The sequence below is a fragment of the Amblyraja radiata genome, chromosome 39 (assembly GCF_010909765.2).
Source record: "Amblyraja radiata isolate CabotCenter1 chromosome 39, sAmbRad1.1.pri, whole genome shotgun sequence".
Classification (NCBI taxonomy): Eukaryota; Metazoa; Chordata; class Chondrichthyes; order Rajiformes; family Rajidae; genus Amblyraja; species Amblyraja radiata.
Genome location: NC_045994.1, coordinates 9,766,342 through 9,781,358, shown reverse-complemented (window position 1 = coordinate 9,781,358; position 15,017 = coordinate 9,766,342). Strand labels below are relative to the sequence as shown.

General features: G+C 41.6%; 1 protein-coding gene across 1 annotated transcript; it reads left to right on the top strand.

The window, feature by feature from the left end:
* Positions 1–3,896: 3,896 nt before the first annotated feature.
* Positions 3,897–8,717, top strand: LOC116967338 (bone morphogenetic protein 10-like). Its single transcript, XM_033013843.1, has 2 exons — positions 3,897–4,303; positions 7,503–8,717. Exons 1-2 carry the CDS (start codon positions 3,970–3,972, stop codon positions 8,447–8,449), a joined length of 1,281 nt encoding a protein of 426 aa, XP_032869734.1. The 5' UTR covers positions 3,897–3,969; the 3' UTR covers positions 8,450–8,717.
* The last annotated feature ends 6,300 nt before the right edge of the window (positions 8,718–15,017 follow it).

Here is a 15,017-nt window from a genome sequence, read left to right as displayed (position 1 = left end):
TCCCTTGATAATGTTGTGCACCAAAAAGATATGTGCATGGTAGATATGTAGAGAGGAACTGCAGATGCTGGTTTAAACTGAAAACAGACACAAAAGGCTGGAGTAACTCAGACAGTCCGAAGAAGGGTCTCGATCCAAAACGTCATCTATTCCTTTTCTCCAGGGATACTGCCTGACCTGCTGAGTTACTCCAGCCTTTTGTATCTATACATGGTAGATAGTTGGGTAGTTTTGTGTTATTTTTAAACTCTTAATATATTTACTGACTTGAATTTAAAATTTTCAGCTGCCTTGGTGGAATTCAAACACTTTCTGAATCATTGTTCCAGAACTCTTGGGCTCATCTAGTAACTTACGCATTATGCTAACATGCAACTATTTTCAGAATCAGGCCTGACCACCAAACAAAAAATCTATCACAACTATATCAATGACTTATTCTACAGACTGAGGACTTCAGTATCAACTGGCATCTGATCAAGATGCTCCATTCACTATACAATCAGGTGACAACTGACTGGATCCTGTCAAGAGAATGAGGTGTATAAATCATGAGGATTAAGCTATTCATTTCCACAAACCAAGAGCTCCACATTGAATTCCCTTCAGTAGATCGCTGCCTCACAGCGCCAAAGACCCTGGTCTGATCCTGATCTCCGGTGCTGTCTGCGTGGAGTTTGCACGTTCTCCCTGTCACCACATTGGTTTCTTCCAGGAGCTCTGGTTTCCTCTCACATCCCATAGGCGTGCGGGTTAGTAGGTTATTGCTCATAATGTATAATGGATGGGAAAGTGGGATAATATAAAACTATGTGAACTAGGTGATCGATGGTCGCCATGCATTCAGTGGGCTGAATGAGCTGTTTCCTGCTGTATCTCGAAAACTAAATATCCTGCCTTCAAGTTTTGACTCAACGGGGTGAAATAATTCATAAAGCTCTGCTCTGAATTATGCCGATCTGAAGGAAAACAATGGTACGATATTGAACCAGGAAGTTCATAACATCAGATTTCAACCCTAAGTGACATGTTTGTTGATCAAGTGATGAATAAACTCTGCTCATTCCAGCACCTAATTGGAGTCACAAATCCTTACTGAGTCAGTCTTCCTCTGTTACAAAAATGTATCTTCTCTATTCTTATCATTCTCTGTTCACGCATCGGGATTTTCCCTGGATCTTTCTCCTTTGCTTTGCAACCCCCTTTTAGGATAATTGCTTTTTGCCTTCATTGATAGTTATTTAGTGAAATGGTTGTTTGCAGCTGCTGTGACTATCTATCACAAGTTAAAAGTTTCACAGTACTGGTTGTAAGAATTGGATATAGCCTTTGAATCAGAGCTTCATGGGTATATGTGACCAAATGCCCCATCATATTCCCACCTGTTTAGTTTAGTTTAGTTTAGAAATTACCCGCAAAACGTAACATATTTTTTAAAATTATAACCATGCAGTGTTAAACAAATGGATTAAATATATATGCCAGAATGTATTATATCTGAATATATTGTCATGAAAGAAAAATAATTCCATCACTTTTGTGAATCTGTGAAATAAATGAAAGATAAATATGTTTTTAATTCAATTATTACTTTGATCTGCAAATTATAGTTATATATTGTGAGACAAAACAGTGCATTTACAACTTTCAATGTGCTCCTCACTATCCATTATACCGTATATGAAATATCTAAACCATTTAATAAATTTAATGCTGAACTCACTCCGTTTATTAATGGTCTAACACTCTAAATTAAACTGCAGCCTGCAACCTATTCCCAGATATTATTCACTTAATCTATAAAGGTTCTGCGGCCATGAATGAGATTCCAGTCTGCGACATTTCAAGATATCAAATAATAAAGTGGGATTGATTTTCAACAAGATACTAGCTGTCTGAAGAAGGGTCTGGACCGCAAATGTCATCCATTCCTTCTATCCAGAGATGCTGCCGAGTTACTCCAGCATTTTGTGTCTATCTTCGGTGTAAACCAGCATCCGCAGTTCCGACACATACCAATGTTTAACTTGCATTCCAAGACACAGTCGTCTATGTCTAAATTATTCGAACTCCTCAGTTATATAATATATCCCAGATTCCATTATTCCTTTTTCAATGTTCAATGCTTTGCCCAAATTTTGGTAACTGCTCTGCCTTGTCTCTACATGTTCAAACATGCCTATACATCTCATAGCGATTGTTCCTTGTCTGAATAAATATTTGTTTTAAGAATCATAGGCCTTTCAATGTTGGGTCAGTCCCAATTCATTTGGAGGAATGTTTGTTCCAGTGTCTTTATGATTTAAAAATATAGACGAACTGATCAATTATAAATATAAATCGGAATTAGCTACATTAAATATCTACCTCAACTTAAAATGATAAAATATAGCACATCTATGGTTTATAATGTGAATAAAACTTACTTTTAATGTTATTTATTATTAATCGAGAACTTAATATATTTACAAGGAAATTCTAAAATCCACACATTGTGGTAAGCAATACCATTTGTTGAGGATACACAAAAAGATGGAGTAATTCAATGGGTCAAGCAGTATCTCTGGAGAAATGGAATAGGCGATGCTTTGGGTTGAAACCCTCTGAAGAAGGGTTCGGACCCAAAACGTCACTTATTCCTTTTCTCCAGAGATGCTGCTTGGCCCAGTGAGTTACTCCAGATTTGTGTGTCTATCTTCAGTTTAAACCAGCATCTGTAGTTCCTTCCTACACAACACCATTTGTTGGTTAGCTCTTTAGCTTCAGCAGTCTAATAAAATGCTGCCCTCATTAGAAACGTGACATGTACGTGGTGAGCAGCGAATGTTTTGTAGTGATGAGGTATTTCCTTTAACCTCTTGCTAATTGATTGTTTCCTTGAGATTGCGTCCTCAGCGACACCTCTTCAGTGCCCCATCCAAACTTTCCCATGATATCTTCCAAAACCTGAACAATGAATATTTCAGGAAATGCAAGCACAGAAATGCTCATTAGGGTCCAGCTCTGGTTTCGAGTTGCTGATTGGAATTTTTGAAGGGGGCACAACTTCCAAACAGGCTGCGTTTCCTTATCACAATTCTTGCCAATTATTGGTGGTCTTACATTAACAACTTGACATAATTGATGGCGGAAGGAACTGCAGATGCTGGTTTAAACCAAAGATAGGCACAAAATGCTGGAGTAACTCAGCGGGACAGGCAGCATCTCTGGAGAGAAGGAATGGGTGATGTTTTCGTGTTGAGACCCTTCTTCAGTCTCAACCCGAAATGTCACCGATTCCTTCTATCCAGAGATACTGCCGGTCCCGCTGAGTTACTCCAGCAGTTTGTGTCTATCTTGAAATAATTATTTCACAATGGTGGCCTTAAATTAAGAACTTGAAGTAATCGTTTCACTATTTCTTTTTTAATAGTTTTTTAAAGATAATTTCTTATTAATTTTTTTATATTAAAATACCATGAGCAGAACTGACGCCACCAAGGTCAGGAGGTTTCTGATGCTATCCTTTGGGAAGGCATTAATTGTGCAGAAAATTAATACAGTGTCTTGGATTTAATTGTTAGGCTCTACACACGAAGAGGGCAGTGCCTCCTTCAAAGCATGGAAACCATCCTCTCCATTAGCCAGGAACCAAACGAGAGAGTGTTTACAGAATGCTCATTAAGGAAGAGGATTAGAGATAAGAAAATCTAGTTGCACTGCATATACCAGATAGATAAGGGAGGGGGGGATGCCATGTGAGATCACACTGGCCAATTGCTGGGAGCTGGCTTCTTTGGACAGTGAGAGACCACAGACGTAAAGGAAGGTTTTCCAAAAAATTGTCAGCATTGCATTTGAATGACAACAGCCTGGTCCACTGCAGAGGATAAAACAGCGACGCTTGAGAAGCTGTCAAACACAGTCCAGATTGTTTAGGGTCAGCAACAGCAGACGGGAAAACACACACACCCACATACAGCAATAATAATGTGTTCCCTGTCACTGCAGGTTTTTGCTTGCCTGTGCCTTTTGCTACCTTTGGCAGCCGGCAGTCCCATCGACAACCGTGCAGGCGCGACCGAAGAAGAGAGCAGGTACGTGTTGGAAGACGATATTCAAGAGGAGGACTCCGTTGATTTCAACACGCTGCTGGCGAGCATGAAAGGAGAGTTTCTGAAGAGCCTGAATCTATCGGGAAGTCCACCCATCGATGCAGCGAAAGTGGAAGCACCCGAGTACATGATTGACCTCTACAACAGATTCGCAAATGATAGGACCTCCATGCCTTCCTCCAATATAGTCAGGAGCTTCAAGAACGAAGGTAGGCAACATGTGGACAGCGTTTTCAATGCCAGATCTGCAAAGTCTCTGTGGTCTCTGCTCCCCGCCAATCTGTTATCTTTCCCCAAGGAAAATTATTGAGATCGGATCGATGGTGAAGCCTACACATTATAGATAGGACCTCTCCAGAATCAAATGCCTTTTTGTTTTGCAAGTCATATGCTAACAGTAAAAAATTGAAATAATTAATAAAATTAATTAGGCGAAACGTCCCTTATAACTTGTGGAAGAAATTTTGAAGGATGACTTTGCGGTGACTGTTTGTGTGTGTGGACTTTTTTTTTTTTTTGCGTCCTCACTAACTCAGCACCGCAAAAGAAAATCGAGCATGTTTATATTTTTAAAAGTGCATCACAATATGTCACATCGAGAAAACCATTTGGTTTTGAAAAGTTCTGATTTCATTCTGCAAACGATAAACGTAGCAAGCGATCACCAAATTCAGTCTTGCCACAACTTTCCAAAGAAGATGGGTGGGTGGGTGGGTGGGGAAAGTGTAGGTTGTGTAGTGATAAATGAGCCGCTATCGAGGATGACATTTGCCTCTTGCTATGAAATGAAAAACACTGCCTTGACATTGCCACGATGGTACAATAATTGAACTCCTTTCGCCTCTCTCGCTTCTGACATTTAAAGTCTATTATCAATTAAACTGTTCGCAAACTGCAATGAAAAGTTGTTTGTATAGAGGCAGCGTTGTTTATACACGCATCGGCTTGTAATAGATAAAGCACGTAGGAATTGAAAGTAGTCGGAAGATAGACACACAATGCTGGGGTAACTCAGCGGGCCAGGCAGCATCTCTGGAGAAAGGGAATAGGTGACATTTCGTGTCGGAACCCTTCTTCAGGCTCGACACAAAATGCTGGAGTAACTCAGCGGGTCAGGGAGCACCTCTGGAGAAATGTTTCGTATGTTGCTCTTTCGTTAGCCTGGAATTGTCTTACCTTGCTAACGCAAATATTGATGTTTCCAGCAGGGATTTTCCTCCCGGTTCAGCCAGGGTGGGAAGAAGTTACAATTCACACATCCAATCTTCAGGGTTAGATTTATCGACTAGAAGCAGTCTTTCAGTAAAGTGAAACAAGGCGGCCTAACAGTGGTCTCATTCAACAAGTATGAAAAAACTGAAAGATCAAGGGGACGATCTTACTCCCATCGTTGGTTTAACTCGGAGTTTGCCAAAGTCCTGACGCATGCTTTTCGGTGTGTGTCGCGCTGAGTAACACTACCGCTAATATTCTGTCGAGTCAATGTTGGCCTTGTGGGGAAAATATACGAGTCAGAAAAGGGGAAATGAAATAAGGAAATAGGAAGCGATTGTAGCCTCCACGACTAATCCATGTCCCAATTATTCAGCACGCACTAGAAGCTGAAAATCGAATGAAAATGTAGGAACAGGGAATTGCAGATGCTGGTTGATATACAAATTAATACAAATTGCTGTCACAATGTGACATAAATAACAATCGTTCATTTATATAGCTCGTTCATATTGAAAAAGGGGTAACATCACGTGTCCATGTTCTCCAGAGATGCTGCCTGACCTGCTGCGTTTGATTTTAGTTTACGAGTTATGTTACTCCAGCACTGTGTCCTTTGTAATGGAATGAAAATGTCAGTTTTCCTTGCGATTCTGAATCCAACCATGTAGCTAGTAGTATAGGGAACTGAATGATTATAGTCTTGTCCCATCCTAGATCTAATGCTTTCCATGACACTTCACAAAAGGTGTTCATATTCAAGTTAACAGCCAACAACAACAGTTGTAGACTAAGGATGTAACCCAGCAAGAGGAGCCAATAGTTTCCTAATCAAAACATTGAAATACTTCCGTTTTCGCCCTGTCTGCCCAAATCATTGTTTGTAATGAGAATGCTTAAGAACAACCATCTTTTTATGTAGCCCCTTTAATGCAGCTAAAACACCCTGTGAGTCTTCATGGGTGTCAAACACGATTCAATAGAATGACAGCCATTGAACAGTACTGGACAGGAACAGGCCCTTCGGCCCACAATGTCTGTGCTGAACATGCTGCCAAGATCAACTCTTATCCGTCTGCACAAAACCTATATTCCTTCCTTCCCTTCATCCCCGGGGAATCATCCTATAACAATCTGAGATTCTCGTGATACAATGAGTGCGTAATATATGCAGCCATTACAGTTGCTGTAATGACTACAGATTACACTTTAAATGTTTTTTCTCTCAAAATATTAGTCTATTTGTACTGTGACCTTACAAAAGGATTCTTCAATGAAATACTCTTGATTTCCACATGGAATTACGCTAACATTTGAATCTTCGGTTCTGAAGCTGACCCTTTGCCCACTATTTACACGCCAGCCAATTTTAGACCAGGTTAATATCACTTCCCAGCTCTTGATCCTTTCTGCTTATCTTGTCTGGGGCTATGTATAAGAAGGAAGTGCGAAGTTAGATACAAATGCTGGCTATGATAGCTTTACACGCCACAGTTAATTTTAGTATTTTTGCTTCATTTTATTATATTATCTACTGTATTAGAGGCAATTGGTCCATCAAGTCTATCTGGCTCTCTAGGGCTTTGCCACTCCTGTAACTTATTCTCACTCACACAGCAATTAACACCACCCTGACTTTCCTACGGTGGAGGTGATTTACAGCGGCCAATACATGTCTAGAAGGTGAGAAGAAATCAGAGCCCATCAGGGAACCCCACCGGGTTGCTGGAGCAGCATAGCAGTGTATCAGTGTAGCCAGCAACAAATTCCCCTTGGACTCCTTTATTGAAAGGAAAACCAACCTAGTCTACAAAACGTCATAGTATAGTGGCAACCCACAAATCATCACTTATTTGTATCAAATGATATTCTACAGAGAGGTTGCTGATCCCTTCAATAGATCTGAAGAAGGGTGTCGACCCAAAATGTCACCCATTCCTTCTCTCCAGAGATCGGTCTGTCCCACTGAGTTACTCCAGCTTCAATAAATTCACCTAACATTGCTTGTCTTAACTTTCAACTCCTATCTGAAGCTTGAGCCTAGTCTCCTTCAGTTGTCACCCAAACTTCTCCAACCATGTGCCCAGTAGAGATTATTCTGTGGCCTGAAAGCTTCTTATAAATATTCTAAGTAAGATGTAATCTCAATTTTGCAATTCGCGTTTCATGTTTTGACAAATCATTTATGTTTTCCAGACACTTCAGTCTCCAACCAAACCAACGATGTGAGGATCCATTCTCTCCTGTTCAACGTGTCTGTGCCTCGCCATGAAGAAATCACCATGGCTGAACTACGGCTGTACACCTTGGTCGATAGGGACAGGAGAATATATGAAGGTGTGGACAGGAAAGTCACCATCTACGAAGTGAGTGAAGGGGAGGTTGAGGGGGACACCGGCGAAGAGCATCAAGGAAAAGTACAATTGGCAAAAAGACAGATTTATGGCAGAGACAGTGGCTGGGAGACCTTTGATGTGACGGAAGCTATCTTGAGATGGTCAAAGTCTGAGCAGACCACTCACAGACTTGAGGTGCACATTGAAAACATGGAAGAGGAAGAGCATGAAGATGGAGATCTTGATATCGACATGAAACCCGAGACCAAGCACGTGCCATTACTAATAGTGTTCTCTGATGATAGAAACAGCATTAAGAAGGAGGCCATCGAAGAACTGGAGCAGATGATTGACCACGAGCAAGACGTGGTGTTTCAGAGCTTGGAGAACGGGAATCTTGGCGCCGACTTGAACGAGGAAGCCATGTTGCAAAGACGGTCAAACATGCTCTACGATACCTCCTCGAGGATCAGAAGGAATGCCAGGGGGAATTACTGCAAGAGGAGTCCCCTCTACGTGGAGTTTAAAGACATCGGGTGGGATTCCTGGATCATAGCCCCAACCGGATACGAGGCTTACGAATGCAAAGGCTCTTGCTACTATCCATTGACTGAGCATGTCACACCAACTAAGCATGCCATTGTGCAGACTCTGGTGAATATTCGCAACCCTAAAATGGCAGCTAAAGCCTCTTGTGTTCCCTCAAAATTGGACCCCATCTCAATCCTCTATCTAGATGATGCAGGTGTGGTCACGTACAAGTTCAAATATGAAGGTATGGTGGTGGCAGAATGTGGCTGCAGATAGTCCAGAAGGGCAACCAGAAAAATAACTCTAATATATGTCAATTTCAAAGTATTTAATGAATAAGATTGTAAATGTGTACATCTCGTGCTGCCTATTTAAGAAGTTTATTTAAGGATGTACAGCTGGATTTCTAGATTTATAAAGAGTGCTGTTGCTGGAAAAAAAAAATGACTGTGTTTATAAAGTCACAGAAGCTAGCTTCACTGAGAACATGCTCCCGATAACCTTACATAGAAACAGGAAGAGTGTCGGAGCATCAGTCAGTAACACAGAGGTTGGGGGATTGGAGAAGGCAACTTAACTCTTTGCCCGTGCTCCACATTGGAGTTTTTGCTTTATTCCAAGTACAGACTTTTTCTCCAACCCCTTTAAACATTTTGTATTTTACAAAGGCTAAATGAATTCTGAAATGTTCTGGTTAATTAAATTTTAAGCTTTTTTTTTGAAGTAAACAAATTGTTTCATTCTTCTATCTCCTGACAATCAGACGACCATTCGTACACCGTTAGTTAAATTTCCAGGGTTAGGATAAAGAAAGTTACCTTTTGGTTCCCATAAATGGCTAGAGTCCGCGTTCATTTTGCAAGAACGTGAACTGGGAGGATAAATAACCATTGATCACAGCAGTGTAGCAATGGGGCTGCATGGCATGTAGCTGAATTGCTTTAATCTATCTTTCAGATGTGAATTTGCAAATTTTAGGACTCTTTTAAGCCAAATATTATTCAATAATATTATTCCCAACATCAAACAATAGAGGTAAACTCCTACCTGTAGTAAAATACCAAAGAATAATTGCATTTATTTAGCACGAATGCTAAACAAAAAGATGTAGAAACAAGGAACTGCAGGTTCTGGTTTACCAAGGAAAGACGCGAAATGCCAGAGTAACTCAATGTGTTAGGCAGCATCCCTAGAGAACATGGATAGGTGACGATTCAGGTCAGGGAGTCGCGGTGGTGGTGGTGGATGGGAGGTAGTTGGGTGGGTGGAGGGAGGGAGGGGAGCCGTGGTGCTGGAGGTAGTTGGGTGGGAGGGAGGGAGGGGAGCCGCGGTGGTGGTGGTGTTGGGTGGGAGGTAGTTGGGTGGGTGGAGGGAGGGAGGGGATCCGCGGTGGTGGTGGTGGATGGGAGGTAGTTGGGTGGGTGGGAGGGAGGGGAGCCGCGGTGGTGGTGGTGGATGGGTGGGAGGTAGTTGGGTGGGTGGAGGGAGGGAGGGGAGTCGCGGTGGTGGTGGATGGGTGGGTGGAGGAAGGGAGGGGAGTCGCGGTGGTGGTGGTGGATGGGAGGTAGTTGGGTGGGTGGAGGGAGGGAGGGGGGTCGCGGTGGTGTTGGGTGGGAGGTAGTTGGGTGGGTGGAGGGAGGAGGAAGGGGAGGGAAGGAGAAGGTGGGGGGGAAGGAAGAGGGGAGAGTTACATAGAAAATAGGTGCAGGAGGAGGCCATTCGGCCCTTCGACATTCATTGTGATCATGGCTGATCGTCCCCTATCAATAACCCGTGCCTGCCTTCTCCCCTTATCCCTTAATTCCACTAGCCCCTAGAGTTCTATCTAACTCTCACTTAAATCCATCCAGTTGGGAGCGGGGGTGAGGTGGGTGATATTTGGGAAGGGAAGGCAGTGGTGGGTTGGAGTGGATAGCTAAGCAGAAGGAGCTGGGGGTAGGAGGGTGGGAGGGAGAAGTGGGTGGAGGGGGTAGTTAGGGAAGGAGTGGTGGGGAGTGGGTGATGTTTGGGAAGGGAGGATAGTTTGTTTGGTTGTTTGTTGTCCTTTTGCACAAACTCCGCGAGCATTGCCACTTTTCATTTCACTGCACATCTCGTATGTGTATGTGACGAATAAACTTGACTTGATAGTGGTGGGTGGGAGTGGATTTCTGAGTGATTATGAGAGTTAATGTGCAAGACTCTGAAGAGAGGTTACTCATCCAGGCAGGAACTGCACATTCAAGCCGCCCATTCGCTATCTTTTCTTGCAACTGGTTTTCTTGCAACTGGTTTGCAAGAAAAGAAAGTGTTGGAGTAATTCAGCAGATCAGGCTACATCTCTAGAGAATGTGGATAATTTAGACGTTGTCCCTTCTGACTGACCCAATCAATCCCATGTTCTCCATATGTGCGATGTGACCTGCTAAATTATAGACTATTATCGTGCAGTGTGACTATAGATTCCTGCTGAATTAATCTGGTACTTTGTCTTTAATTATCAAAACATCTTGGGCTTCAAACTGGGCAATTAGAATGTGGATTTGAGATTTTGGGCAAACGATACAAGGAAGATGTGAACGTTTTTCGATGCAGCAAGAGATAAGTCCTGGAACTTGATGCTCATGAATATGTTGAAAGTGGTGATGGTCTAAGATTTCGTATAGAAATTAGGTAGGCACTTGGAGGATATAATTTTGAGGCTAGTGTTATCAAGTGGGGGAATGGGCTAATTGGCTATCTCTGCAGATAACAAATTAAGCTTGGTTCTGATGAGTGTCATGCCCTCTATACTGACAAAAATTATAGATGAGTACCAGATTTTTGATCCAATTTGGCACCTTGCAGGATTCTAGACAAAGCTTAAGGTGTTGTCATGTCATATTTCAAAGGTACTGATTGTGGTGTTCTGCTCTGTTCCTTTATCTCTAGTGCCATTTATAGCAAAGTAAAAAAGTCTTGTCTCCTACAGTACTGTATGCAGAAGAACCTTTTAATTTTTAAGGCTTGTGTTGCTTAATCTTCTTGCATTTGTAGAACCCTGCCCGGCTAAGGAGTCGGCAGCAACTTCTCGCCTGGCGATGCTGCAACGTTACAAGGAGGAAAAGGCCCTCCGGAAATTGAAAGAGCAACGCGAGAACCACAAACCTGTCTTTCGGGTTGGTGTTTATAGGCCAGACCTGATCCCATTCCGGGATTTAAAACCTCTGCCACCAAAATCCAAAGAGAAGGTACGGTGTTCATGCATTGGAGCTACTCTGCAAATGTAGTCGTATGCTGCGGCTCGTGGGAGGATGGTGGTGCTTGCCTTGGGTTCAATGATTGGAATGGCCATTCATGCTGTGTGACTGAGAATTAGTGGCATTGCATCAAAGATAGAATGTATAAAGGAAAGGTAATGGTAGCTTTGGAGAGAATGATGTTAGAAAGGACTCCTTGAGTCTGTGAACATCAGCACAGAGGCAAAGTACAGCTTGTTGACTCGGTTACAACTGATAAGAACCAAGGGAAAACTGTGAACAACAAACCTTTGATGGTACGAAGGTAATACCACCTCAATGATCCAACAGTGTAAATGAGTGCTAAATGATTGAAGTGGCCATCTATGCTGTGTGACATTGCTTCATATGCTGGGTGATATTGCTTCAAAGACAGAATGTATAAAGGAAAGGTAATGGTAGCTTTGGGGAGATTTATGTATTAGCTCATAGTTCATCAGTTATAGGAGCAGAATTAGGCCATTCTGCACATCAAGTCTACTCTGCCATTCAATCATGGGTGATCTGTCTCAAACCCATTCTTCTGCCTTCATTCCATAACACATGACACCCTTACTAATGAAGAATCTGTCAATCTCCACCACAAATGCATCCATTGCCATTTGTGGCAATGAATTCTTCAGATTTGCCAACCACTGACCAAAGAAATTCCTTCTTGTCTCCTTTCTAAAGGTATGTCCTTTTATTCTGAGGATATGGCCTCTGGTCCTAGACTCTCCCACAGGTGGAAACATCATCTCCACGTCCAAGATAGACACAAAATGCTGGACTCAGCGGGACAGGCAGTATCTCTGGATAGAAGGAATGGGTGACGTTTCGGGTCGAGTCCCTTGTTCAGATTGAGAGTCGGGGGAGAGGCTGATTACCCCTTTAATGGGTGGTAGCTTTAATGGGTTTCTTCAACTTTGCATTTAGATTTGGATTGGGATTTGGCTGTAGTTTATTTCCACGTGACGAGACTGAAGCTGATGCAAATAAATCTTGATAGCCAGGGTTTCTGTGTTCTATCACCGGTTTATACAACTTACAGGCAGAAATTACACTTGCAAGGAAGTTGTTGTGGGGAGAAGATTGTCGATGGGTGTTATCTTTCCATGTTTCCAAAAATGTACAAGTTCTTCCAATGGAACTGTTGGCTGATGTCTGCATGATGGTTTGTGCGGTGAGCAGATTTGGATGGCAAGAGCTTGGAAGGAATGCATTGATGTACCCAAAAACCCCTGGTATAAATTAATGTCCAAAATTATTGAAAATAATGTTCCATTCCCTTTGACGACTAAGGATGTGATCTAAAAGTAGTTGTGGACTTTTCAATACAGTACAATAGAATACAATGAACCTTATTTTTCCGTTAGGAACTTTGGTTTCTGCAGCCATACAACAAAAGAAACAATTTTACAAGAAACACAACCAAACTCAATTCACACAGACATCCATCACAGTGAATCTCCTCACTGTGATGGAAGGCAAAGTCTTGTCGGAAGTGAAGTTAGCAAACACTTGTATGCCGAGGGTGGTACAAGTTTAAAGTTTTCTCCAAAGCAAATGATGGTTGATGCTGCTTCAAATGTTAATTATAACCAAGGGTGATCATTTTGGTCCATTATTGAGGATGTAAAGGAAAGCTAACAGCTCAATAAATCATAGAATTTGCTCGTTCAGATGGTGTACTTATTTGACCTTACTTGTCCAATTCCCGTTGCTCTTCAAGTTGAAGTGAGGCAAATAAGGTTTGCACAAAGAATATAGGCAATTGGAACAAATGTGGTCTTTTTCTACAGCTTTTCCTACTAGGAAATAAAGATCCGGAGAGTGCCAGAAACAAAGAATGCCAACATTCTCCTTTTATAATTACTGCATTCACTTGAGTTATTTTTAGGAATTAATTGGATGGTTCCTAAATGTGTATTTAGTTTGCTTATTGTGGTCTCTGCAATTTGAGTCTAACCAGCTGTTGATTTTTCAGTTTATTTGCAGTATGGCTCACATTACAGGTCCAGTGTATATTAGCAATTCTAAAACTGCATTTCAATATAACGAGACTAGATTTGGATGCAAATTTGTTGAAAACTTGTTATTGAACCTGTGTTTGAAGATCATTTAGCACAAGGGATAAATTACCTTTGTGTACATATTGTTAATGATTAAATGAAGCAGAGTTGCTATTTACTTTGTAATTGTAATTTGTTCGTTTTTTTTTCAGGCTACATTGCCATCTACTGAAATGAGGGTAACAAGATCAATGGCAAAAAATGTGCCTAAGGCAGCAATGGGGCCTGGACTTGTAGCTCCAAAGGTAAAGGTTTATCAAAAAGATGGGGCTCTTGCGACTTCTGATGTTGCTGTTCAGTTTGGAAATTTCTCAGTTAATGTCCCTGAACATTATATAGGTTACAGTATGGTTGATATGGCTTTAGTGAAAGAAAAATGAGTTGAATAGGACCATTAAGTCATAAATGATAGAAGCAGAATTAGGCCAATCAAGCCTACTCTGCCATTCAATCACGGCTGATCTATCTCTCGTACCTAACCCCATTCTCCTGCCTTCTCCCCATAACCCCTGACACCCGTAACAATCAAGAATCTATCTATTTAAGACACTCGTACTAATCAAGATATGGGTGTTTGGGTGAGACATTAGGGTGTTTGGATTAAATGATTTGACTCTTTCACATGAATTTCATTTAAGACACAATCCCAACAGGATTTTTTTTAAATCAGTGGCTAGTGAGAAGGATTCGTACATTGATTTTCATCCTTAAAATGAGGGGGAGGGGATGTTCTGGAATGGGTTCTATAGATTAGAGGGTTGTAAACGTGATCCTATGGCGCCTTCACGCCCACGTTGGTTTTGCATACAGCCTGTTACCGCTGACGACTCGCCAGTAGCCTCAAGCGAAGGTCCAGCCACAAGCGCTCAATAACAACTGCAAGCTCAGGTGCACTCATTGGCCTTATCTACACATGGGTTATGATTGGTAAGGATGTAGGTAAAAGAGGCTTCTGGAATAATACCACGAGGTGTCTGGCTCAGCTAAGTGTCGTTTGTTCTTTGCCTTCTGTTGTGGGATTTAGTAGATTCATCCTAATTTAAGAAAAGGGGATGAAAGTAGAATTCAAACCTGTAGTTTAAGAAAATGCTAGGACCGACGATGTGATTAAAAAGAGAGTGAATAACGGCAATATTAACAGATTTATGTCAGGAAAATCATGTTTAATTAATTTACGTTCTGACAATGTGACATGGAGTAGATTAAATTAATCCAGTGGATCTGGTGAATATAGATTGCTTTGTGGTATAAGGCTAGAATACTTGGAATTAAGCATAGACCACCATGGATTGAAAATGCTCTCCCTGGTTGAGTAATTTAGAACTAGGAATTGGAGTCTGAACAAGAAGTATGCCTGAGGGTTGCGATGGAAATATTTGTATTCTGGCTGAATCTTTGGAGTTATCCTGCCCAGTCATTGAATTCATTCAAACCAGCTATTGTTGGGGTTCTCTTTAAGAGAGTAAAGGATTATGAGAAGAGTACAGTAGATGGATCTTGCTAGATTAGCCGTGATCTTGTTGAATGGAAGAAGGG

Excerpts from the sequence above, each read along its gene's own strand:
- LOC116967338 (XM_033013843.1), top strand. The coding sequence starts at position 3,970 with ATGTGTTCCCTGTCACTGCAGGTTTTTGCTTGCCTGTGCCTTTTGCTA. Across the intron at positions 4,304-7,502 it reads CAGGAGCTTCAAGAACGAAG|ACACTTCAGTCTCCAACCAA; the intron begins GTAGGCAACATG and ends TATGTTTTCCAG.